At 45.3% G+C, this 26,521-nt stretch overlaps 1 protein-coding gene across 2 annotated transcripts; it reads right to left on the reverse strand.

Moving 5' to 3' along the window:
• Positions 1-4,854: 4,854 nt before the first annotated feature.
• On the reverse strand, positions 4,855-24,014 carry RAE1 (ribonucleic acid export 1). Of its 2 annotated transcripts, none has more exons than XM_079944632.1 (12): positions 23,819-24,014; positions 20,472-20,568; positions 19,799-19,903; positions 18,685-18,777; positions 14,661-14,747; positions 13,599-13,685; positions 13,056-13,127; positions 11,912-12,019; positions 9,504-9,610; positions 9,344-9,419; positions 8,563-8,757; positions 4,855-5,295 (listed from the first exon to the last, which is right to left on the reverse strand). In XM_079944632.1, the coding sequence occupies exons 2-12, from the start codon at positions 20,559-20,561 to the stop codon at positions 5,209-5,211; spliced, it is 1,107 nt and encodes a 368-aa protein (XP_079800758.1). In that variant the 5' UTR covers positions 20,562-20,568; positions 23,819-24,014; the 3' UTR covers positions 4,855-5,208. The 2 variants fall into 2 exon arrangements, with proteins under 2 accessions (XP_079800758.1, XP_079800759.1); XM_079944633.1 differs by lacking the exon at positions 4,855-5,295 and adding an exon at positions 5,329-5,778.
• Positions 24,015-26,521: the final 2,507 nt, after the last annotated feature.

The raw sequence follows: 26,521 nt of genomic DNA on the forward strand, positions 1-26,521 counted from the left end.
TGGGAGGAGAGAGGGGTTGAGGGGGGGGGGAAGAGAGAGAGAGGAAATTGGCTTCAAAATATAAAAACAACCCCAAATTAACATTTCATTGTGTCTACAAATGTAATACTATCAACGGTTTAGTGTTCCAAAAATTTGTCAGAAAACATGTATGAGAAATTTCCTGGTATTCAAGGTGATCATTAAGAAATCATTGCCAAGTGTGAATTAAAGACTGCCAAATAATTTCAGAAGTAACACATGAAACAAAAATTTTCAGAAAATTTGCAGCAAGAATGTGTATTTAAGGAGGGATGTGGGTGTATTTTAACATATGATGTGATGAGTGGGGAAACCTACAAAAAGTCAGAGGGCCTGGAGCCCCAACGTCCCAGGGAAATACACTGCGAGCAGTAGATCTGCATTTCTAGGAGCTACAGGTACAGAAGTATGATCAGGTGAAATTAATTTTATCATCCAGAATATTATTTCAACGTATAATTGATAGAAGTTAATGAGATATTTACATTCTTCTTTTTGTTTGAAATCTTCTGTGTACGTTGTACATCTCAATTCTGACTAGTCACGCAGAGGCCTAGAGCACCCAAAGTTACTAAAACTCATTGTAAAATGGCCTGTTTGCCTCCAATGCCCATCTGGGAAGGAGATTTTCCGAATCTTTCCTTCCCAAACCAGGGCAGGGATGCTAAAGGGTGAGCAGGTGCTCAGAACCCCCTGCACCCCACACAACAAGGCTTCAATGTCCCAGGAGGAAACCAATGGGGGCATTAAATTTTAAGTAGAAAAGTCAGGAATCTGACCACTAAAAAATTGTCCCCTTCAGCATTTCCTAAGGAAGCCATCCATCTTCTAAAGATAAAAGTGTATTATTTTAAAGAATAGTCTTCTAGCAGGATAAATAATCTTTGACTCCACTTTCCAACTATTTGACAAGCTTACTGACAGCAGCAAACGGAGAGTAAACATGCCACTTCTTTTAATCAGCTGAAGCCGGTGAAACTGAATACAGAACCTTGTCCCCAATACTGCCACTGGCGTCACTGGCGCCATCTGCCGGCCACACTGAAACAGCCTCCCCCTGCGACAATCCTTAGGGACGTTTTCGTTCCAGCAGACTCCGTGGGATAGGAAACTTCCCACCGATGCCATCCCCCCATGAAGTTACAATAGCAGCAGCTGACATTGGAGCATTTATTACGTGCCAGCCACAGAAGCCCGTGGCATGCACTAGCTCTTTACTCACACCCACCTTCTGCGGTAGCTACTTTTAACGTCTCCTATTTTACAGATGAGGTCACTGAGGCTCAGAGAAGTTTAATCACATGCTCAAGGTCGCCGAGTTGGTAAGTGACAGAGCGCAGATGTGAAGACAGGCAATCCAACTCTGAGTGCATGTTCTTAACTATAACCTTGTACAGCCATTTCAAATGTCACATTAGAATTGATGTAACTACCCCTCCCATTTTGGGGAGAAGGCAAGGACATACTTACGACTGGTACTCATGCAATACTACTTGAGGTTATTATTGAACCTCAAGAACTCACCCTAAACCATATAAAAATTAACAGGGACAGAGAAAAATGCCCATCTCCGATATTAAAATATATCATACATACATACATAGATTCATATATACACATGTAATGGTAGCACAGTACTTGCCATTACCGTATGCAACGTACTGGAATGGGTTCTGTCAACTTTTGTGGCTCCATTTAAAAAAATGCTACAACTACAGTCATTGTACCACCTATGAATGAGTCATGATTTAATTTGGAAAATGCTGGCTTAGATGTTCCTATATGCATTCCAGGTTCATTTCTTACAGAGCCCGTCCTTAAAAGGAAACTCAAGTTTTGAATTAAAAAAAGTATCCCTCCACTCTACCAAGTAGCCTAGAACACATGGAATAATGTCACCTTTACAGAATTTTCCAGCGAGGTATGTTTGTACCTTGAAGACGACTTTCAGGTGTACGTTTTAACTTCCATTGTATTATTTCCTGTCTCATTTTCATTGCTTTATTTTCACTGTATTATTTTTTATGGTTACTTTCTACAATACCTTGGGCAAGAGATATTAGTTTTCCATATCCTGAAATTTTTTCTCTAAATTTATGGCGGCAACAAATTTATTTTTGAAAGGTAACTATGTTTTCAAGAAGTGGATCGATTTAAAGAAAAATCAGTAAATACCAGTGGAAGCGGTGGCTCAGCCTGCCTGGGAAGCTGCACTGACAGCCGCTGTCCAGCGCAGGGCCCCGCCTCTGAGGAGCTCCTCCCCTGCTGGAACTGCCACTTCTCTGGAAAGACTGCAATCCCTCACTGCAGGGAGTCGGGCACACACATAGTTCCACCCAACCCAACCCCTGCATCCTCTTGTCCAGGGCTGGTGACAGATGAAGCCACCCGTAAAGCAGCCCTGGGCAGGGAGGGTTCGGAAGGCCCCCCTGCCTGAGCGGGATTCTCCCAGGCAGGCTCAGACGCGGGCCTGCAGACCTGCGCTCACACACGGAGAACCACAGTGCCCTGCCATTTCCAGGATCTGCCCCTCTGAACCTGGGGTCAGACTAAACGTAACAGGATCAGAGAGGTGCTCCTCCCTGTACTCAGGCTTGGGAAAAACCGTAAGGACACCTTGTCCAGCATCTTTTTTTTTTTTTGGCTGCACCATGAGGCACGCAGGATCTCAGTTCCCTGACCAAGGATCAAACCCACGCCCCCTGCAATGGAAGCGCGGAGTCTTAACCACTGGACCGCCATGGAGGTCCTGAGCAGCATCTTAATATGATCATGTCCACAATTAATCAAGAAAGTTATGTTATAAATAGGGATGAGAAGAAACCTAATAAAACCAAGTGGAAAATTGAATGGAAACAAAATGTTAACTGTAGAATCTAGGTGGTAGATATACGGCCACTACAAATCTCCAACTCCTCTGTATGTTTGAAAGTTTTCCTTAAAAATGTTGGAAAAAAATAAGTGAAAACAAAACTTGTCTTCTCCATGAGGTTTACATATTCCACCTTCAGCAAAAGCAGGAACTCTATTTTTAACTGGGTGTAAATTTTTAATGGCAGTATGACTTGACACTTATTAAAGCACAGTCAAGATTACACTTGTATCTTTCCAAACTAGAAGATGCCATCAAATTTACGACTACCTATTGAGCACCTGCTGTATGCAACATACAGTACTGGTGCCTGCAGGGATGAGGATGCTAAAGTTGGAGAGTTCCTCAGACTTCGCATACCTTTTAGGAAACATGAGAACAAGTATCTTAAGTTTAATGACCTCAACAAATATTTACAGGTTCATCATTAGAAAAAATACAGCAGACTTTTATGTTCTGGGTTCTAGGCCGACAGAGAACTGAGCCTGTCTCCCAGCAAGGAGCTTACTTTACTCCTGGTTTCTGGCAGCCCCAAGTCCAACCCTGGACTTAAGCAAATGTTTTAAATTTGCCAATTAGAAAAACTATCCCCTTGGTGATGTGACAAGGCCCAGTCTTGGAAAAGAATACTCTAAAAGGCTCATGACTTAAGACTCACTATTTTGTGGTCATTTTCAACCATAGCCAGCCACTAGCTTGTAAAAAAAGAGTAACAGAACTGCGGCTAGGGCTTCCCTAGTGGCGCAGTGGTTGAGAGTCCGCCTGCCGATGCAGGGGACACGGGTTCGTGCCCCGGTCCGGGAAGATCCCACATGCCGCGGAGTGGCTGGGCCCGTGAGTCATGGCCGCTGAGCTTGTGCGTCCAGAGCCTGTGCTCCGCAACGGGAGAGGCCCGCATACCGCAAAAAAAAAAATAACTGCGGCTAAACTAAAAGTGATCCATCTCTTCTCACCTCCAACGAACGTTGGCTACTGAAATAGCCTGAGCTTGGCTAGAGCTTGGCTCTCCTCATGGCAATCTTTCCTACTCGCCGTCTGCCGATACACACAGATCGCAGAGCTGCAGGGCTGATTCATAAAGGGAAGGAAAAAGTTAGCTGTAAACAGTTAACCTGAATATTAAGACTTTTCTAGTGCACTTGCCTTTCCCTCTCTCTCAAAAAAATAAAAGAAAAAAACAACCAACCCAAAACAAAACTTTTCAGACCAAAAGAACTAGAGAGTTAATGGTCTGAATTCATCTGTGATCTGACTACCAAAGAATTTAAACCATTGAGTGCTGGCAATGTCTTTCAGTAGAAGACTTTATTTTGTCTTTTAAGAGTAGGCAAACATGTCTTACAGTATTATCAATACCAGAGCTCCACACTCAGGAAGTTAATGTACACACCAGCCCCGAAGAGTAAAGCAGAAAAAGCATTCGGGATTGCAGGGCAAAAACACAACAGACTCTCATTTCAGATACTTACCAATCAGGAATTTTGAACTACATGAAATAAAAAAGCAACACCTCAAACCTATGGCTACTGGGGGCACCAGCTCCAAGTACTTCCCAGGCAGGGTACCTGGGTTCTAACTTGAAGGCCACACATGCATCACCCACTTGGGCTTTGCCCACAAAGGCCTGTCACTCAGAACACGAACACCCCTGTTCCAGTCACCAGGACATCTGCCCTGCAGAACTGAAAAGCACTGGAATGTCCAAGACAGGAATGAAGGAAGCAAAAGAAAAACACATTCAAACTCTGCCCACCAATGCTTGGAGAGACTGCTGCTAGAGAATCCACACAGCAGAAATACTCCCAGCTCAGGGGTTCCTCTCTCCAAAGGGGCAAAATTTCTGCATTTCCCACAGGGCATCTGCAATCACAAATCAAAACCCAATGATGATGCTGAGCAGGGCAACCACTTCAGAGCTTACAGGGTGGGCAAGGGGAGAGACGGACAAAGGGAGCTTAGTAGACAATCTTCTAAATATTTTATTACAAAATACAGTACAGGGCTCGTAGAATGTTTCCCAATGTTCTCTAATACATACACTGCTGAATGAAGCACTGCAAAATACCTGGCAGTTGCCCACATGAATCTAAGATCTTAGAGTTACAGACAAAACCTGTAACCGGCAGTGGAATGGAGAGATGGACAGTCACCGTGGCCGCCAGGCTCCTGACTGCTGAACAATGACATCGTTTTCTTCAGGGGTTGAAATTCATATACATGGCTGACAACCCACTGAAAGCTGGGACCCAAATTCGTACAGAGATGAGGCAGAGTGGAGAGAAGACAACTCTGGACAACCCACAAGTCTCCAGCCACTACTTCTTATTCCTGGGCTTTAGCTCTTCGGCTGCGTTACGTAGGAAAATGTAATTTTTCTTTTGGGGGTTATAAAATTCATGTCCCTAAAGAGGAAAAAAAACAGTACCTTAAAAATTGATTAAAAATCCGGTTAGCATTTTGTGGGCACTTTTAACATGCCAAGTCCTGTGCTCCATGCATGATGTGTAATCTCTCTGGAGGAATAAAACAGGTAAATGGAGAGAAATAAAAGTCAAATGTTAAACAAAAACTTTAATCCTCAGAGTAAAGGTTAAGGACTTGGTGGAAATGTCTTCAATGTGCCCCTTAGAAGGATGATCTTCTACATGTTTATCTTTTCAGCACTGAGACTTTTGTCAACCTTCCACCGCTTTAATGCCAAGATGACTCCCCTCAGTGAGCACAGCCTGGGGAAGGGAGGATGGTGGAGGATGAGCTGGAGGTTTCTCAGCACAGGAGACTTCTGGTCTGTGACGTCACAGGGAGCAGGGCAAGTCCCAGGATGCGCCATCCCAGACGCGGAGGGAGGTGAAGTGCAGGTGTCAGCGTGTCTGCTTGCGCCTGTGCTGAGGAGGAAGCGGGGCTGTGTGACACTGGGGGAGTCGGAAGCACCCAGCTCAGGCCAGGCTAGAAAGGGCTGTGAACAAGCTGAGGCCTGTGAAAACTGTCCCACAGGGAAAAGGAATGGCAGCCACAAAGCTAAGTGACAATGACAGGACTTATGTTTCAGGAAGACAGCAGAGTGGTGTGGGTAAGACAGATGAGTGGAAACCCGAGGTAACCAAAGGCCTGGAACAGGGAGGTGGGAAGCGCCTCTGGGTGCGTTCTGCCGCCTGCAGTGCAACGATATGCTTTATTCTCACTCCTTGACAGTTACGCCAAGATAGTTCTAGAAGTTCTGCTCACCCAATGACCATTAAGTCTCATCATAATACACAAAGTGCAGCTTTTTGGAACAGTTACGCTCAAGCAACAAGCTAATAATATTAATCCTATGTGGGGATAACTGTCCTTCAACTAAGAACAATGGAAAATTCATAAGCAACTTTAAGTTAAAAGATTATAATTTAAGTGTTCCACGGTTGACATTAATTGCTCAGATGAATTAATTCTGAGTGGCATTCAAAGCGATGAGCTTTGTTTTACACTGCTTACAATTTACAATTATTTTTTCAACGCCTGAAACACACAGAGCCATGAGTGTGATGTGAGTTAAACATGGAGTTTTAATCTGGCTGCAGGCTGAGCAGGTGAAGAAGCGGAGATCCATCGAAGAGGCCCACAGGGAAACTGAGGCCTCAGGCCACAATCTGAGTCCAACCCCAGCCAGGCAGAACCAAAAAAGCACACATTTTGCAAAACTGAGTGCGTGGCTTCCACAGGTGAATGGATAAACAAACTGTGATACATCCAGACACCATGAAATACTACTCAGTAAAAACAAACTAGTGACACAAGAGCAAAAAAGAGTACACAGTACATGAGGCCGCCTATATAAAATTCTAGAAAAACGCAAATCCCCTATAATGACAAAAAGCAGATCACTGTGTGCATGAAGGAAAGGATTACAAGGACACAGAGACTTCTGGGGGAGACACAAGTGTATGTTATCTTGACTGTGGCGAAGGTTTCCTGGGTATATACACAGATGCTGAAACTGATCAAGCTACACTTTAAATGTGTGCAATTTACTGCCTTTCAATTACAACTCAGTAAAGTTGCTGGAAAAAAAGGCAGCTATGCGGCTCACATAAGCAAACGCTCAGAGAGAGTGCGCCTCCCACAGGCCTGAGCAGGCATCACAACACTGCGCTGAGCGGGCAAGGTGTACCGCAGGTGAAGTGGACAGAGCTCCGTGACTGCCCAGCTCTTCTGAGAAAGAGAACCCAAGGCGACTCCAAGACCGACACCCCACTGCCCAGGAGGTGTCTGCCTCAAAGAGGAACGAACACAGGAGAAGCAGCAAGCGGGAGGGTACAGCGGGGGCGGAATCCACCGGATTTTGATCTCCTAGGTTAAGGTGCTTAGGGGGTAGCCAGGGGCGGACATCCCGTTGGGACTGGAACACTGGAAGAAGTGGGGAGCGAGGTCAGGAGCCAAGTTAGACATGGAAGAGTCACCTGCTTAGGCTGGAAGAGCTGCTGCTTCGTGAATGCAGACGCGCCTCGAGGACCCGAAGGAGAACCACAGAAAAAGGCTGCGTACAAGAGGTGGGCAGAGAGCAGAAGCCACCAGGGATGGCAAGGAGCAGACAGGAGTAGGAAGACAACAGACAACGGAAAGCTCAGAGAAACCAAGGGGAGGGCTTTGTGAAGGAAAGAGGAAGGGATGGACCGGTGCCCAGCACAGACAGCAAGGAAGCTTCTGGACTGGACAAGAAGAAAGGCAGCAAGAACCTGACTACAGTCCAGGAAACTGAGGAGGAGACAAAGGTGGGGGAACAAAGAGGGCAGGGGGTCACCACTCTGGACAAGTTTAACAGAAGGGAAACCAGGCTTCTTAACACTTGTGTTAGAAGAGCCGACGTGTGTGCCTACAGACGGGGGAACGAGACAGGGGACAGGTAGAGAAGAACGAAGGGGGGAGGGGGAGGGGAGGGGAGGGGAGGGGGAGGGGAGGGGAGGGGGAGGGGAGGGGAGGGGAGGGGGAGGGGAGGGGAGGGGGAGGGGAGGGGAGGGGAGGGGGAGGGGGGAGGGGAGGGGGAGGGGAGGGGGAGGGGGGAGAGAGACAGAGAGACAGAGAGACAGAGAGACAGAGAGAGACAGAGAGAGACAGAGAGAGACAGAGAGACAGAGAGAGACAGAGAGACAGAGAGAGATGTGTGCTGTGTGTGTCTCGGGGAAGGGAGGGGGGCAGGGCCAGGGAAGACAGACACGTTGTGGATGTGAACAAGAAAGACACCACGGCTATGGAGCCCAAGTACCCAGGTCTGCTCTCTTTACCATCACACTGGGATGACTCCAAAACACAGCCAGGACCCTGTCAGTGCCTAACTTCCCTCCTCCCCACACAGCAAACAAGCAAAGAGCCAATGCCTCTGGTGGAAGCCCCACGGCCTTGCTGAGCCCTCTTCACTCTCGCCCAACAACCCCTGGCATCACTGGATGACTGGACCCCCCAGAGTGGCAGCCGCTGGGTTTACAGTGACCAAACACTTGACGTGGGCACGTTCTCAGAGAAAGGATGGGAGGGAGGCCCTGCTGTTCCCTTTGCAGTCAGGTGACGGTGACATGCCATTTGCAGACACACAGCGTGTCTATGGAGGCCTTGCGACTGAAGCCCAGGCCTTCCGACTCCAGAGCCTGGCTCTGCTGCCTGAAGGGGCCCAACGCAGGTTTGGGAATTCTCACCTTTGACCAGTCGTAGCTGGAAGCATATGCAAATATGTTTCCATTGTGATTGAAGCAGCAAGCCGATATCGGTTGATCTAACTGTTCCGAAGTTTTTAGTTTTGTTCTGGCATCTTTGTCCCAAAAGCTGAATCTACCATCAGACCCCACAGTTGCAAGGGTGCCATGAACAGGATGGAACGCAATTCCATTCACCTACAAATGATGGATATGTACAATGAGAAGCAGAGGCAGAGGAGGGAGGAGAAATCAGGTTCTCGCCAATGCAGACTTCCTGGTTCAGTCAGGACACAAAATGGAACAGACCGTCAGTTCAGTAGAGCTGGCGGCCCGCTGATGACAAGAGAAACTAGCCCCATTTCCTGAACCAATCGGCAGCCCAGGACTGAATCTCGTCTCTTGTTCAAAACACGAGTCAGCAGAGGTTAATAAGTATGTAAGCTAGTGACACCAAGGAGCGAACCTCAGGAAAATGCCTTTTTCTTTTTCAGCAAACAGCAATTTCTCGGTTTTAGCTAAGTGTATCAACTGTCTACCAGCACTCATACAGGTGGAAGTCGCTCCCCAAAACTCCTAAGCCTGCATTCAGAAACAGAGAGAACGAAGACGGTCAATATGTTCATAAAAACAGAAAACTGAAACCTCTCACGTAAGCCATTTATCTCTGCACGCGAACACACACAATGACAGTGATCTTTTCTGACCCCATAATGACTCAGCTACCCACCTCCAAGTCTAGTTTCTAGACACATTCTCAGGGTTACAGTTTCTAAAAACGTACCGCGTAAATGTCCTGAGGAGCTGAAGTGTTGGTTCCGTTAGATCGATGACATTTAAAGGTGAAGTTATCTTTGGCACTGAAAAACAAAGGCCCAACTTAGTTTTCCTTTTTAAAAAAAAGCCTCAAGTGAAAATCTTCAAGCTGATCAGGCCTTACTTACGGATTCGGGGGGTTGATGTAGTGAATGGCAACTCTCCCCTCAATGCTTCCCAGGGCAAAACCTGTCGGCTTGTTCTGTTTGTCTTTAAAAATAGCCACACAGCGATGCTACAGTTGGGGGAAAAAGTATATCATCACAATGGAAGCTGTAACATTCCATAACTAACGTGACTGTACACAGCTTTTACCCCATTTTCGGGTTTTGAAAGAACCAGAAACAGTATTTCTCAAATACGGTAAAGAAGATAATTTCTACTCCTCCAGTGAGCGTTATTCTCCTTTTACTCAGCCACATGATTTTATGAATAAACCTCGGACCAAGTGCTTCCATCCAGGCACCGTTCTCCCTCTGCCACCCTAAAGGCCCTGCTGTCACTGCAGCGTGGCACGCGGCCCTCAGAGCCCCGCCAGGTCCTATTCTGCCACCCTGAAGGCCTTGCTGTCACTGCAGCAGGGCACGCGGCCCTCAGAGCCCCACCAGGTCCTTTTCTGGTGCTGGCCCCCTGGTGGGTCGGGAGAACATGTCACTTTGATTCACAGCCCACCACTGACTAGGTGAGTGCCCTCTAGCAAGTCACCCAACGTTCCAGAGCCTCTGCGTCCCCAACTGGAAAAGGGAAGTAGTGCCTGCCTGTGGAGCACGGGGGACCAAGGGTCAAGCATACAGTGGACGCGGCCAGAAATTTCTAAACCGTGAATAAGCTATGCAAAGCCAGACACTACACTCGATCCAACGCTGAGTTTGAGGGCCCAAAGGAGGGTTTCCTGGACTCCACAGAAGATCCCACAGAAACAGCCCACGGCCCAGCCTCCAGGGGTAAAGGAGCACAGATCCACATTCTTATTGTCAATCAAGAAGAGGTGCATTAAATGTGGACGCAGGGAAGGAGAGAAATGAACAGATCTGAAACCACATACAGGGTAGAAGTGAGCTTGGTGGTTGATGACATGGGAGAGGAGGAGAGGAGGGAGAGTGAATCAAGGACGACTCCTGATTTCTGGCTTAGACAGCTAAGGGGCGGAGGTGCAGAGCACACAGGGAAGAGCAGGCTGGGGTGGTGGGGAGAGGCAGGTAAAGACTGCTCACTCGGCACACACAGAATGCCTTCTATTCAGGCCTGGCTGCAGGTGCCAGGAATGAGGCAGCAACAAACACAAAATCCCTGCTCTCACTGAGTCTATGCTCTGGTCAAAAAAACAAGATGAGTACAATCTACACGTATGTATATATAAGACACACACACGTATCTCTCTATATATAGCCTGGGGAGAATGAGCAGGGAGGATCCTGAGAAGAGGTAACATGATCTGCAGAAAGTGGTCCTGGGTTTGGCATGGGATGCTCTGGGGCTGAGACATGAGGAGGATGCAAAGGAGCTGCCAGACTGTGGGTGTCCTTGTCAGGAGCACAGAGGCAAGGCCTGCTGGGGATCCAAGTCTCCAGCCCACAAGGCGTACCTAAGCAACAGCAACGGCCGGCAGATGTAGAGGAGGCAGTGGCCAAGGGCAGATGCCTGGGGAACCTCAACATGCAGCAAGAAGCAGCGAGGAAGACAAAGCAGCAACCAGAGAGGCAGGACGCAAGAGGCTGGCATTACAGAAACCAAGGAGAGGTTTAAGAATATGTGATAAGAACAGCAGTGAATGCTGCTGCCACGGTAAGATGAGGGTTGATGAGTACCCACTGGAGCTACTGATTAGAAAGCCATCACTGGCCATGCCAGAAACAGTTTCAGCGGAGTAACGGGGGCAGAAGTCTCAAAGGAGGGTGAGAGATGAATGGGATGTAAGGGAACCAAGAAAGCTCACGTAAGACACTTACTTGACTTCAAAGGGAAAAAGGGACGGAGGTGGCAGAGGATGTGGGGGTCAGAAGAAGCTTGTTTCCTAGGATTGGACTTGAGCCTGGTTCAGTGCCAATGAAGTACAAGAAGAGGGGAGATGAGATACAGGAGAGAGGCAGGTGGTTGACAACCTAAGGCTCCTGAGAAGGCTCACCTAACAGCTGGGAAAAGGCAGGGAAGATGCAGGTGTAGTCAGAGTTCTAGATGCAGCAGGAGGAAGATGGGGAAGTTCCCAACCATCAGCTTCTATGTTCTCGGAGGGAGTGTCCAGGGGACTGAAGAGAGTGAAGGAGATCTAAGAATCCGTGGCAGGTGAAGACCAAGCTAAAGACGGAAGCTGTGGATTCACAATGGAACCGATCCACCGAGGTGTGCACCCATTCAGCAACATGCAGCGCACCCGGGGGATGTTTGCAGAAGATGGTATTTACTCACTAAATATTTGTGTTTAAATTCACCCCCTTTTGAATGTCGGAAAGTACAACGATTTCCATATGTGGCCACATGGCCAGATTGCCTGCGACAAGTGCTAAACATGAGCTTCTTGATTTGACTTGTGACTCACCTGATGTTTCAGTGGAGATTCTATCCTCCTGAATTCAGAAGGTTGATTCTCTAACTGATAGACAATCAGTCCCCTCTCTGCAGTTGCCACCACAGCCATAGGATATATCTGGGAAACAGGGGAAAGCAGGGACATGCTTAAAGTGGACTGTACTCTTTTTTATACCAAAGTATTAGATCAATTTTTTTTAGAGTCGCAAAAAGTAAGCCTGAATTTTTTTTCAAGCTTAACAGTTCAATGATATTATCACATTTCAAGGTAACCTAGAGAAATCGTATTTGAAAGTAGAACATTCATATCTTTTTAAAAGACTCATTTTTTAAAACTACAAAGTATACATTTAGAAAATGTACTGAGAAATAGAGAAGAAATGAACATCACCTCTCTCACCCCATCAAATGGTAACTGTTGTTAGCATTATGGTATGTTAACCCCCGTCTTTTTTCCTGAACATTATACAGGTGTGTATATGCATGTTTCTGTATAATGCTGATCCTTCACTCAAAGCATGTTTAGTGAGCACCGCCCCACACATTTTCCAGAGAACACTAGCAGTGGCCACGTATCTAACATTCCCTCAAATGAACCCACAACAGGGTTCACTTAACCATGTCTGTCTTGTTGGCCCACTGGGTCACTTCCCATGTTTTACTATATTATAGAAAACAAAAAACATTTGCATCTTTACTTTTCTCATGATAAATTCCTAAAAGTGGAATTACTGGGGCAGTTGGTATAAAACTTCAACTTATTGCTAAACCAACAGAGAAGTTCTTTACTTTCAATCCGGCTCACTCAGAGACAGTCACCAAAGCTCTAGCACCACACCACAAAGTTACTGCCAGTCTTCCTACAGCCACACAGTGCATGTCATTCTGGGGACAGCATGGCATGTGGCTATCTGCGTATGTTCATACAAGTGACTAAAAAAATGCGACATCTAGTTTTCTGTAATTCTGGAACATATGCAGCACAAAAATCTACAGATTTAAGATGACTGAGGCAATCCAAACTACATCCCACATCTATTCCTAAAGTTTGAAGGGTTTTTACGTTACCCTCTGATTGCAAGATATCATAAGGTAAGAAGTGCCTTTTTTTTTTTTTAAAGGAAATAATTATCATTAAGTTAAAAATTCCTTACCATGTCAGCACAGTAACACCTTTCAGGGAGTTGTAAAACCATCATAGGATTTGATGATCGTGTATCCCAAAACTAAAAGACAAAAAAAAAAAAAAAAAAAAAAAAAAACCCACAAAAACCCAATAAGTGACCATTCAGAGCTAAAGTCCAAATAGTGCAAGAATAAATGTCGGGCTTCCCTGGTGGCGCAGTGGTTAAGAATCCACCTGCCAATGCAGGGGACACTGGTTCAATCCCTGGTCCGGGAAGATCCCACATGCCACGGAGCAACTAAGCCCGTACGCCACAACTACTGAGCCTGAGCGCCAGACCCGCGAGCCACAACTACTGAGCTCGTGTGCCACGACTACTGAAGCCCGTGGTCCGCCACAAAAGAAGCCACCGCAATGAGAAGCCCACGTACCGCAACGAAGAGTAGCCCCCGCGCAGCAACGAAGGCCCAATGCAGCCAAAAATAAAATTAATTAATTAATTTTAAAAAAATAAAATAAAATAAATGCCAATCTTGGTCAGGCCATGCAGTCCCTCAACAGTATATTATACCTTCAAAGTCTTATCCCAGCTCCCGGTCATCACACAGCTGTAGTTTGGTGCTTTGATCCAGTGTATAGTTTTAACAGGAGCATCGTGCTTTCAAGATAAAACCAAAATACACCAAGGTGAATGTAATAATATGCTACACAGCTTTGGTTCTGGAAATTCAAAGAGAAGGAACCTTAAATACTGAGGTCACATCAAACAGAAACCAAAGGATAGTTCAGCTCTTCCCCATGACCAAAACATTCAATGTAACATCAAGAGCATGTATCTACCTTCCATTCTAACAAAATTTAATTTGACTTTAACCATGATTAACTAGCATGTGAGAGTGAAAGGGGGAGATATTCAGGAGTAACTCACAGGGAACTCCACCACAGTTGTATCACTTAGATGACACGCATTAAGAGACGGAGGAGATGCTTCTACACACAGTACTGCAACCTCACGGTACGCAACACCTTCCTGAAAATGTCTCAGTGTCAAGAGGCTCTTCCTCACCAGGCCAGACCCTCTGGTTCCAGGCTCTCTCATCTTCCTCATTTCTGCTTTTCTTAGCAGTCTTCTCACAGAAGCTGCCTGCTGTCCCGAGCAGACCGTAAAAGCTCCTGGCGTGTGGAAGGGTCCCTCTTACTCACTGCGCTATCTCTACTCCTAAGGACAGTGCCTGGAGTATCACAGGCATTCATTCAATACAGACTTGTCGAATGAATGTGTGACCAAATGCAGTTGGTACAAGGCAAGCCGCACACGGGTGTCAGAATGCTGAGGATGAGCTGTACCATTTACAGGTTTTAATGTCACTAGCTCCTTATCATGCCCTCCCCATCCACACACTATGGAAGACCCATGACAGAACAATTTATGAAACACTAGATAAAACGAGAATGTGTACAAGATTGGTGTCATTTTTGTGCTACAGAGGTTTCTGGTATATTTAAATCTAATTGATTTGGAATGGTCAAACTGCATCTTTCCTATAATAGAGAATTGTTGTGATTAAGGGATCATCGCAACCCTGGGCGCCAGCCCTGCCCAGCCTTCCTGCAGAGGGTGAGCGTTTACTACCTGCGCTATCTGTATCGCCTGGTTGCTGTTGAGGTCCCACATTTTGGCAGTTTTATCACATGACGCCGTAAATACTTTGCTCCCATCCTAAAATAAAATAGAAAAAAATCTGACATTCTAAGAAAAATAAAACGTCTATATGAATATCTAGGTATCAGACTGAACATACCGAGGCAGGTTTTATTTTGCAATTTTAATTTTTCCAATTATTTGGGGGCCAGAGTATTGCAAGCTACAGTATCATATACAAAACACATTTTCTGCTCTTTTTAATTGTTAATTTTTTCTAAGAGATAATATGTAAAAAGGTTAAAAAAACTTGAACAGCATTTAGAATTACAGAGTGAAAACAAAGTCTCTCCTGACCCCAGCTCGCCGCTCAGAGGCAGCCATAGCCACTGGCATGTCCTCCAAGAACAGCCTTTGTACATCCTGTATCGATGTGTATTACCTACCAGGGGCCACTTCAAAATTTTTTTCTTATTTTCATCAATTTCAAGCCTTCACAAAAGTTGCAAGAATAATACAATGAATACCCATAAACCTATCACCTAGATTCACCAATTGTAAACACTTTGCCACATTTACTGTATCTCTTTCTACCCCCCATTCCCGCTCTGTACCACATGTACAATCATGATTATTTTTCAGCTCAGTATCTCATAGCATTCGAAAGTGCATGCAATAAAACTACACTAATTTATGATAGTCACTGGTCCAATGTAAACTACAGAATAGCTTAAAAAATTGGCAGTCACTGTATAGTGGTTTTAACATACTCACACACAGAACTCATAAAGTAGGTTAGTCAACATGAAGCACAAGGTAATTTAAAAACAAAAAGTACTGAGTTGAAAATTCTAGACCAGCTGTCAACAAATTTTTTTTCTTAAAGGGCCATATAGTAAATATTTTAGTCTTCGCAGGTCAAAAGGTCTCTGTTGCAACTCCTTAACTCTGCTGTTGTAGCTTGAAAGCAGCCATACACATTATGTAAATGAATGATGTGGCTGTGTTTCAAGAAAAGTTTATTCACAAAAATTGGTAATGGGTCAGACCTGGCCCATGGGCCACAATTTGCTGACCCCTGCCCTACAGTACTTCACTTCTGGTTCCACAGCTCAAAGATTTACCACTATCTTCCCCTAGCAAAAACTTCTTCCCATTTGCAGTCGCCAGTTCCCCATGTGAAAGAAGAGAGAAAACCTTCTTCCCTATTAATGAAGCTGTGAGGGCAACTCCACAAACCCTTGGAAAGACGATAATGTATGGAGAGGGATGCCCCGAGGCTGAGTGAAACACTGGCCCCTTAATCTCATAAAACGCCAGTCCTACCAGCTGCAGGATGCCAGGCCGCAGTGGACATACTGAGACAGAGGCCAGTCTACCTAACGGCTGGGGCACAGAAACGAGATTCCCAAGTGCTCTCGACTCAGCTCCTCTCAGGTCCACCTGCTGTGGCCAGACTGACCGTCCTCAGACTGCCAGGGAATCACCCTCACCAAGTTTTGGCTTTTATGCCTCAAGCGTTAACTGTGGCTCTTCTGTGCTTCTGTGCCTTTCCACACCTGCCCTTCTCTCCCAGGCTAGCTCCTATTCCTGTAAGCCCCTGTGAGGGAGGCTGTTAAGTGCGTAGGCTCTGGAGCCAGGAAGGTCCAAGTCTGGGCTCAGCCTTTCACCCCCTATATTCCCTCAAACAAGTCTCTTAACCGCTTCCCACAGGTGCCCCGCTAGTCTTTACGGGGCTGAATCTAGCTGTCACTGATTTCCACTACCTGAAATCCTTCTGTTCCTCTCTGTCGGTCTTAAGAGATCATGAGTTCCATAAGCACAGGATTTGCCTACCTCGCCTACTTTGACTTCCACTATATCCCAAGTGCTTAGCATACAATAGGTGCCAGACAATTATTTGAACTAAATAATGTTATTACCTGTTGTAAAACTATTATTATCGTCATCTTATAAGTGAAAAAACATACTCACAGAGATTAAATAACTTGGCAAAGTCAAAAAGTGGAGATACAGCCGAAATTTGAACCCAGGCCTGGAATGGATGAGACAATGCTCTAAAGCTATATAAGCAGATGGTTTACTTTTAAGATTCAGCTCAATTCTTGCCTCTTCTGTGGAGCATTCACAGCCCCCTTCCCAAACTTTATAGCTGCCTTCTGGGTTCTGTCTACCCAGCACAGCGCATCCTGCCTCTCTCAGAACTCAGCTCACTGAATAGGAACTCTTCATGTCTATGTCTCGATGCCTCCACTAGATGGCGCACAACTCTAATGGTGATGGAGAAAGGAAATAGACGGTACACGTCTTTGTAAAAGCCAACAGCCTGCTCAGTACCATCCGAGCAACAGAATTCCGGTGTCAGTTAATTCTATTTCTTACCATACTTGATAAGAAACTTACAATTCTGATCTGTTAACTGATCAGTAAAGAAAGACAGGCAAAATAAATTAGAAATATTTAAAATCTATTCAAGTTGCTATTTTTCTACAGGTAAATTAAAACTATTATTAGTCTCATAATAACCCAATCAGACATGTCAGAAATACATTTTACAGGTAACAAAAATGCTTTAGAGAAGGCTGTCAGAGCTAATGATTAAAATGGGAGCAACTCTGGCTCCTTAACCATCTCAAAATGTTTATAAATAGTAGAATCATTTCCTATTTGAAAGCTAAGATCACACAAATGTACGGTGTGAGTAGTTTGCTATTTCTCATAAAGGTAAACATATATTACATATGACCCAGCAAGCCCACTATTAGATATTAATGCAAGAGGAATGAAAACTTGTATTCACAGAAAATCCAATATACAAATGTTTATAGCAGCATTATTCGTAATGACCCCAAATGGGAAACAACCCAAATGTCCTCAGCTGGTGGATGGTGACCAGAGTGATACATCCATACCATGGATTACTACTCAGCAATAAGGAAGACAAACTACTGCCAGATACAACAACCTGGATGGACCTCAAATGCAGTGTGCTCAAAACAGCCCGATTCAAAGGGCTTCTGTTTATGACATTCTAGTAAAGGCAGAACCACAGGGACAGAAAACACATCAGTGGTTTCCAGGGACTGGGGGCTGAGGAGGATTTGACTACAAAGGGCAGGAGGATATCCTTGGGCTGATGGATCTCTTCTATATTTTGACCACAACTCTATGCATTTCTCAACACTCACAGAATCATACACTAGAAAGGTTCAATTTTACTGTTTGCAAATCGCATCTAATAAAAAAAATTTGCATGAGCCTGAGGAGGGACCTTGAGGCTTAGCTTCCTCCGCACAGCTGCCCCAGACTCTCAGTCAGGCCCCTTTGTTTTCTCACTTCTGCAGGGTTCCGCCGTCAGCAGAAGGGAGGAGAGAAAGGCTGGGATGTCAATCCTGGGCTCCTCCTGTAGGGAGGGGTGAGTCCTCCACAGCTGCAGCTCTTGCTGTGTGACTTCACCATCCCTGCTGGTTTCCTTGTAAATGGTACCTTCATTAAACTCCCCAATCACCCACCCACTCCCCCAAAAAGAAAAATAAAGAAGAGCTCAGAGCTGAATAAACTTGAACACATTTACTTACATTGCTGATGTTCAGGATTTGGGAGGAAAAAGACTTCCAAAAAAACAAACTATTTCAGAAGTTTAATAATGGAAAAGGATTGATTCTTTCCCTAGGACTTATTTTCTGGGACAGTAATTTCTAATTTTAAAACAACATAAGCTCATGGCACATGTAGAGGTAGGAAAGGCTTTAAAAAATTGTCTAGTCCCTTGCTCAAGGAAATATGTCAATAAATTAATGGATTTTTTAATGCAAGAAAAGCTTTCAGAGAGATTAAAGTTAACATGACTAAAGTTAACTGACTACATTATGAGTATCAATAAATTACTATATTTAAATTCAGAAACAGCACTTCTACAATGTGTACACATACTTGCTATTTGTGTTTCAGGTTATATAAAAACATATACATTTATATACACTCTGAAAACATGAAAAAACTGAATGAAACTTACATCACTCCAGCAGACATCTAGCACAGGCCCAGTGTGCATCTGTTGGGCTTTTGGAATAGTCTGTCCACTGTCTTGAACTTCCCAGCATCGAACCTATAATAATAAAACACATTAACACAAACAGCCAATTAATGATACATTATATGCATTTTAAGCCCTTTGTTCCAAGCCATAATCAGATAAACATAAATTTACATTATAGACACTTTTTTCCGATCAAATGAACAAACATAAAATGAATAATACTTGGCGCCAGCACGGATAAGCTGAGACTTGTACTACTGGCAGATGTGTAAGTTGGTACAGCTCTTCTGGAGGATATTTATCTGAAATCCTTAAGTCTGTACCCTGTGTCTCAACTATTTCGGGACTTGAAGATTTCCCATGATGTACTTTACATGCGTTATCTGAATTAATCTCTACAACAGCTAAAGCTCTGTGAACTTACTGTCATCTCCATCTCATGAAACAGGACACGAGGCTTAACTAAGATAACTGGCCCAGGTCCCATATCTAAGAGAGTGGCAAAGCCACTATGTGTTTATCCGATTAGGAATGCGGTTGAATGTTTCAAGATTACTCCAGCAGGCCACTTGCACTCCTTTGTGAAGTGCCTCTAAACACCCTTCGCCTATTTTTCTACCAGAGTTTTTATCTTTCTTTTCATATGCTATGATTTCTTTTTGGTAAGTAGAGTGTCTGTGCAGGATTTATGCTATATCTAAAGGTGAAAAAACTTTAACATATGCCTGAAGAACATTTGCAGGATGCCTACAAGGGAAATTTGTACATACCGTCATGGACAACTTTTATTTTCAATGAATACTACAGACCTGGGAATATACTTCAAAATACTGAACTAGAGTAGGAATTTTTGAATGCCGCATATGATCCTGCTTTCTTAACAAAAATCGGCACAACAAGGGATGCCTGCCATTCAGACGGGTTTACACGCTAAACTCGGTGCTTAAAAAAAGCCATGAATAAGCCTGAACTCTCTGCTTCCCTCACTTGGAGCAAAAAAAAAAAAAAAACAACAAAACAGCTAACACTAACTGTGCCGATACAAAGAGATATGCCAGAGAGAACACGCAAACGTTTAAGGAGCACTTACATCGTTAGCCCACGACCCTGCAATAAGGAAGTTCCCCGGCAAGGCTGGCGGGCTAAAAGATAGACAACCAATGCTATCATCAGGAGAGGATGTTACTTCAATATCCTGGGGTGGAAAAAGTCCGTGTTAAAATGTATACATCGTCACAATTCAATTCAAAACTGCCTTCTTTCTCCCTAGCACCTCATGGTGGCCTTCCCTTGTGTCAAGAGCTAAGTGAATTAGACCTTTCTTACTTTGATAAAAAGGGGGAGTGTAACTAAACCAGTGAAAGCACTGGTGCTGCTGGAGTACAAGCAGCACTCTCAAAGGCAGGCCCACAACCATATTTCCCAGACGACGGCCCACCCGGTCACTCTTGCCCAATCACAGCATCACCTGCCTCCCTCCGCCACAGAAATTCTGAGTCAACAGTTGTGGGCTGGGCCCTAGGAACATGCAATTTTAACAGGCATCTCGAGTGATTCCAGTGATCAGGAATGTCAGGGGGAATAGGACACTCGTCCAGGGGACACACAGTTTCTCTGCTCCAGTATTTGAGAAAGCAGCCTGGACAAAACATCAGAGTTTTCACCCCCAAAGGAGGCTCCCAAGCCATCTGGGTTTCTCTCGCTGTCACAAGCGTGGGGCCCCCTGCAGTGTCTCTACAAACCCATGAAGCCTTAGGCAGTACCTTCATAGGGTTGTGATTATCTGCGGCGGCGCTGCCAAACATGCTGGCTCCCCCAGTGCCAAACCCGGAGGCTGCTCCAAACAGGCTCATCTTGGCCCTAAAAAATAATGGGAAAAGTTAAGGACAGGTCCTCTCTTAAGTAATAAACATCACTGAGAGGCAAGATAAAGATAATTAAGTTATGGAAGGGAAATAGAGCGTAAATAAATAAATGGCTTGATGTCAGGCTTCGCTCTCCTGAAGAGGTCTAAATATGCGATAAGCAGAGTGCTTTTTAAAAATAAACTTTCTATTTTAGAATAGTTTTTAATGGAAAATTCTTAAGACAGAAGAGTTCCCTGGGCTTCCCCGGCTGCTCAGTGGTTAAGAAGCCGCCTGCCAATGCAGGGGACACGGGTTCGATCCCTGGTCCGGGAAGATCCCACATGCTGTGGAGCAACTAAGCCCGTGCGCCACAACTACTGAGCCTGCGCTCTAGAGCCCACGTGCCACAACTGCTGAGCCCTCGTGCCTAGAGTCCGTGCTCCGCAACAAGAGAAGCCACCGCAATGAGAAGCCTGCACACTGCAACGAAGAATAGCCCCCGCTTGCCACAACTTGAGAAAGTCCGCACACAGCAACAAAGACCCAATGCAGCCAAAAATAAATTAAATAAAATTTTTTTTTAAAAAAGAAGAGTTCCCATACACCCCACATCCAGTTTCCTTCTTAACTTTGTCACAATTAATTCACCAATATTGACACATTACAGCAGAGTATTTTTCAGTCACCAGGTAAAATATAAATTCGCTCATTTCTTTTTACACAGTTAGAGACACGCTGCTGAGCACCAGGAACACAACTGGAAACCAGCAGAAGGCCCCATTCTTCCAGCTTCCCGCTTAGTGACAGTTCACTGTCTTTGTACTAATTTCCGCACTCTGGATTAGGTCAATATCTCTGCATGAAGTTACTTAGAAAAACAACCAATCCTGGCAGCGATCGTAGGAGTTTAAAAAAAGTAATCCAGGGCTTCCCTGGTGGCGCAGTGGTTGAGAGTCCGCCTGCCGATGCAGGGGACACGGGTTCGTGCCCTGGTCCGGGAAGATCCTACATGCCGTGGAGCGGCTGGGCCCGTGAGCCGTGGCCGCTGAGCCTGCGCGTCAGGAGCCTGTGCTCCGCAACGGGAGAGGCCACAACAGTGAGAGGCCCGCGTACCGCAAAAAAATAAAAATCAAAAAAAAGTCATCCATTTTGGTCTGCTTAAGTAGCAAAAGGTTTGGCATTATGTTTTGGACATTTGCCCAGCAAGAATCTCCCCACTTTGAGTTTTCTCCTGGGCACCACAGTCTAGTAGGCCCACCTGGGTTAGAACCATGCCTCTGCCACTCACCAGAGCTGGGACCCTACTCTCACCAAGCCTCATTTTCCCTATTCTGCAAACATAGAGAATATTAACAGCTTCTCCAGGGCTGTTCTGAGGATCAAATCAGATTATCTATGTAGAAAGCACAATGTCTAGTGCATAGTGGGTCATAAACAACTTTCTCTTTTTTCCTTCCAAGGAGAAAGTCTATGTATTATAACTCTGACGCCTCACATACACTGATGCCACATTTTCAATTCTGTCATTGGTTAGTAAATTTTTACACCCAGAAGCCTACCATATCAGCAACCTCTCCCAAAGGAGGCTAGCAGCTGAGTGACAAAAGTGACTAACCCAATAACATACAGCTCATGTGACAGGAGATAACAACAGTAGCATCTCTTAAGAAGACAACATAGAATGGGAAAACTGTGAGAAATTCTGGCGAGATATTTGAATTTCCCGAGCTTTATGAAAAATAATCAAGCGTAGACCTACTAGGTCTATGAAAGCATTAGTATCTCAGAAAGCAACCTGTGCGAGGCCGTGGTGCTCGATGACCACCTCTGCCTCAAATGTCTGAGATGTATTTGAAACACCAGTTAACTGCACAAGCACACAAAGGAATGAAGGGCTTCTGCAGTCAAGTCCAGGAACTACATATATGATTTGGGCACATCATTTAGCCTTCATTTTTTCATCTGTAAAAACAGACCCTGAAATCCACTTCACAGAGTTACGAAAACCAAGTGAGGTTGTACAGAGTGCCTGAAACGCCTGTCCCTTCCTCTCTTCAACCATCAAGTTGGGAGAGAGCATTTCTGCCATTAGGGACGAACTAAGGGAGAAGAACAAGGGCCATCGAGCATTAATCAGCCTACGTGGGCCACATGTTGTGCAGGACACCGAAAACCCTCTAGAAGTTAGGAAGACAAGCATACGTCTCCAGCCTACCGAAGCGCGTGCTCCTTCCCTCCTGGTTGCACCCCAGCTCTGATGGCTTCCTCTCTGCCCCTGAACAATGCAAGCTCCTCCCAGCCCTGGAGCATTCCTACCAGCTGTTCCTCCAGCCTGGGGTGATCCGCCCTCCCCCAAACCCCCAGCTGTCTCAGTGTGAATCTTCAGGTCCCACTTCAACAGGGGCCTCCTGCGAACTTTTGAGGGTGATGGAAACGGTCTAAAACCGCACTGTGATGATGTTTACACGACTCTATGAAACTTCCCCAAATCATCAAAATGTACACTTTAAACGGATTATTGTAAGTGACATTCAGTAAAGCTGTTAAAAGCATCTTCTTAAAGGAAGGCCCCTCCCAGAGGCTTCCCTGCCTTCCTAATGTAACACACTGGATCCTCCATCGCATCTCCGTCTTCTTCACAGCACCTGTCCCCATCTGGAACTTGTTGGCAGTCAGTCGCCTCCCCAGGAGAGTGCCAGCTCCACCACGGCAAAGAGCAACCTGGACGCTCCCCCAAAACACACCTGGCCCTCAGCACAGCGCCTGGCGCTTCACAGATACTTGCCAGGGCACAGTGTGTGCACATGGATACTGGACTACTTGGCGGAGGAAACAGAAACAAAGAACCAGTTTCAGAGAGGGATAAACGCAACAAAGGAGATGAAACCGGTTACCATGGGGGAGACTAAAGGGGGATGGCCTTCCGCAGAAGAACGGTCCGGGAAGGTCAACGAGGTGGCGGCTTGTGTCTGATGAGAAGCCAGACGTGTGACGAGGAAGGGGAGAGGCAACAGAGGCTGCCATCCACTCTGTGGCCCTTCCCGGTGCCTCGGTTTCCCCACGAGAAATACGAGGGGGTTAGACCGGAGGTGACCCGTAAGGCCCCTTGCAGCTCTGACGTCCCTCCCAGGGGCCACTAATGGAGTTCGCCAACAGTCCTGCTCGTGCCCCAGCACCTCGCGGCGGGCCGCACTCGCCCGGGAGGACCAGGCCTCTGCGGCGCCATGGCGGCGGGGAACGCGGGGAAGCGGCACGAGGCCTACCTGAGAGTCGCGCCGCGGAGGGAAGCCGGCGGCGGGGAGCGGACAGAGCTCGGGAGCCTGCGACCCCGCTCGGGCGCGGAGGAGGCGGTAGCCAGGTGGCAGGAACAGGAATCCCGGGAGCCTGAGGTCTTCTCACGCCGGTTGAGGAAACAGCCCTAATTACCGCGGAGACATTGCGCATGCGTCTCCGAGCCACTTCCTGTGTTGTCCGGAAGGCAGGGAAAGGAAGGAAAAGGCTCCTCCTCCCTGAAGGGAATTGCACATGCGCAGAAGCACTATTGACGCCAAGAAGAAGTCCTCGTGCCAGCAGTTTGCGGATTGGTCGAAAGTTGGTGTACCCGACGCAGCTGCGGAGCGACTGCTCTGATAAATCGGCGGCCCCGGCTGGTGAAGGTTAGTTAACAATTTTCTCTTGTGAATGACAAGTCTAGCAAAATTACGATTGCCGCCAGTTCTTAAGGCCATCCTTCGAGAAGCTGATGGGACGCTACCTGGTTCCCTGCCCTGGTCTCCCTATTTGCGACTGGGGTATCTTGAGCCAACTGGTCTCTTTGGACTTCAGTTTCCAGCTGTGAAATGGGGATAATAATGCCTAACTTCCAGGGCTATTCTTAATTAGGTTCAAGTAAAAGTAACACATATGAAGGCCTTTTACTAAGTGTAAGGTTCCATAGGAATATTAAGGGGCTGTTATGACGCACACGTGCCAACTCCGAATATTTCAGCTGGTTGCTTTTTCCCCCTTTAAGAATGTCTGAAGGAAAAACAGAGGAAGGGATCTCCTGAGGTTGTGGTACATACACTGACCCTTCTCCTTTACTACTCACCGTGGGCTGCGTACCAAAAGCCTTGACATCTTCAGGGAGGCTGAGGATCCGCGGGACCTATTTATAAAATGCAGTTTCAGAAGGTCCAGTGTGGGCCTGAGAACCTACATTTCTAGCAAACTCCCTGCTGAGGTTGCCAGGCCACGGACCGCAGTTGAGCACCGAGGATCTAGATGAGGTGTTTAGAATCACGTGGGGAAACTTTAAAAAAAAACTGATGCCTCACCCTCAGAGATTCTGATTTAGTTGTTCTGGGGTGGAACGAGGGAATTAATATTTTTTAAAAGCTCTCCGAGTGATTCTAAAATGCAGGCAAGGTTCAGAACCTCTCGTCTAAATAATGATGATAATAGTAATAGCTCCTTTAAGCACTGGATACTCCATCTCCTGTAATTTCTTTACCAAATGGATCATCTCATAGCATCTCTCAACTCTCAAAGCCCTCTCAAAGCTCTCTCAGTGCTTATCATATTCTCTCTCATAAGATTGTGGGTGTATTTGCCTTGTCTAGCTTCCTAGATTTTAAACTTTGTGTCTTAAGCCCATGTATATAGCACCAAGCACAGTCTTACATATTTTGGTGTTTAATATTTGTCGAATTATATTTTCCATGCCCAAGGAATCTTCCAGAAGCCTCTGTTATGTACAATACTGGTTATTCAGCATGCTTAAAAAAAAATCTTTCTGTTGTTTAGGGGTATGTAATCGACAAGCTGGTTTTGCATATACCATCAGTGGAACAATGGTAGCAGCATGTGTACCCAAATATAACAGTAACACTCCCTGACTCTTCCTAAGGAGTGTTATTTCAAACCCACACTTGTTCTCACAATGACACTATAGGTTAGGTATTATCACTATTATCCCCATTTTACAGTTGATGAAATGAAGGCCAGGTTGTAACTTCTCCCAGCTACAGAGGCAGTGAGTAGAAGTGCAATTGGGATGCAAGCAGTCTGCCCCTCAAAATGTGACTTTAGAGATGGCAGTCTGTGGCTTCACCTCACTTTTTCCCTCAGAAACAAAAAGGAGGATCAAAACAATCTGTATCCATGGGTATGATTATTAAGCCAAAAGTCTAGGTGAAAATTTTTAAAAATAAAAAGTAAAATTAAATTTTGGTCATGGCTATTATTCACATTAGTATACCCTTCTGCAGTTTTTTACACAAGGGAGTATTTATGAATGACTACACAGTTTATATTCCATTTCTAGGTAAATAGAAACTGAATGTTTGTAATTTTAGTATCAGTTCCTTTTCATTTGAAGTGATCTTTAATTCTGTTATTTTAATTAAAAAGTCCTAATATGTTGTCTTAAGGTTTTGTAAATAGCTTGGTTGCAACGAAGCACACATTAAGTGTAGCTTTACAAGGAATTGGGGGCATCCAAAGATGACAATACAAAATGGGCTCCTGTCTACAAGTGTTCAGTCTCACACAGAAATCCTCATGGTTTTCCCAACCTCTTGTTGTGTCCCAGACTCTTCCACCCCATTCCTGAAAACAAGGACTTGAATACATATATTTTAATAGATCTTTATTGGAGTATAATTGCTTCACAATACTGTGTTAGTTTCTGTTGTACAACAAAGTGAATCAGCCATATGCATACATTATCCCCCTATCCCCTCCCTCTTGGGACGAATATATTTTAAATAAATGTCCATCCAAAACAGTGGAAGGATTTGAGAGAACATAGAGCTTCTGCCAGCAGAGGGAGACCTTGGCTTGTTTTTACAAGATTTTCTTGGGATACATAACCTTTAAATGGTGAACAGAAGTCCAAACAAATGTAATGTTTCTCAGTAGTTCACTACAAAAACATCCTGTTGAAAATACTGTTTAGTATACATGTACTTGTGGCTTAGCTTTGA

This window comes from Stenella coeruleoalba, assembly GCF_951394435.1.
Source record: "Stenella coeruleoalba genome assembly, chromosome: 15".
NCBI lineage: Eukaryota > Metazoa > Chordata > Mammalia > Artiodactyla > Delphinidae > Stenella > Stenella coeruleoalba.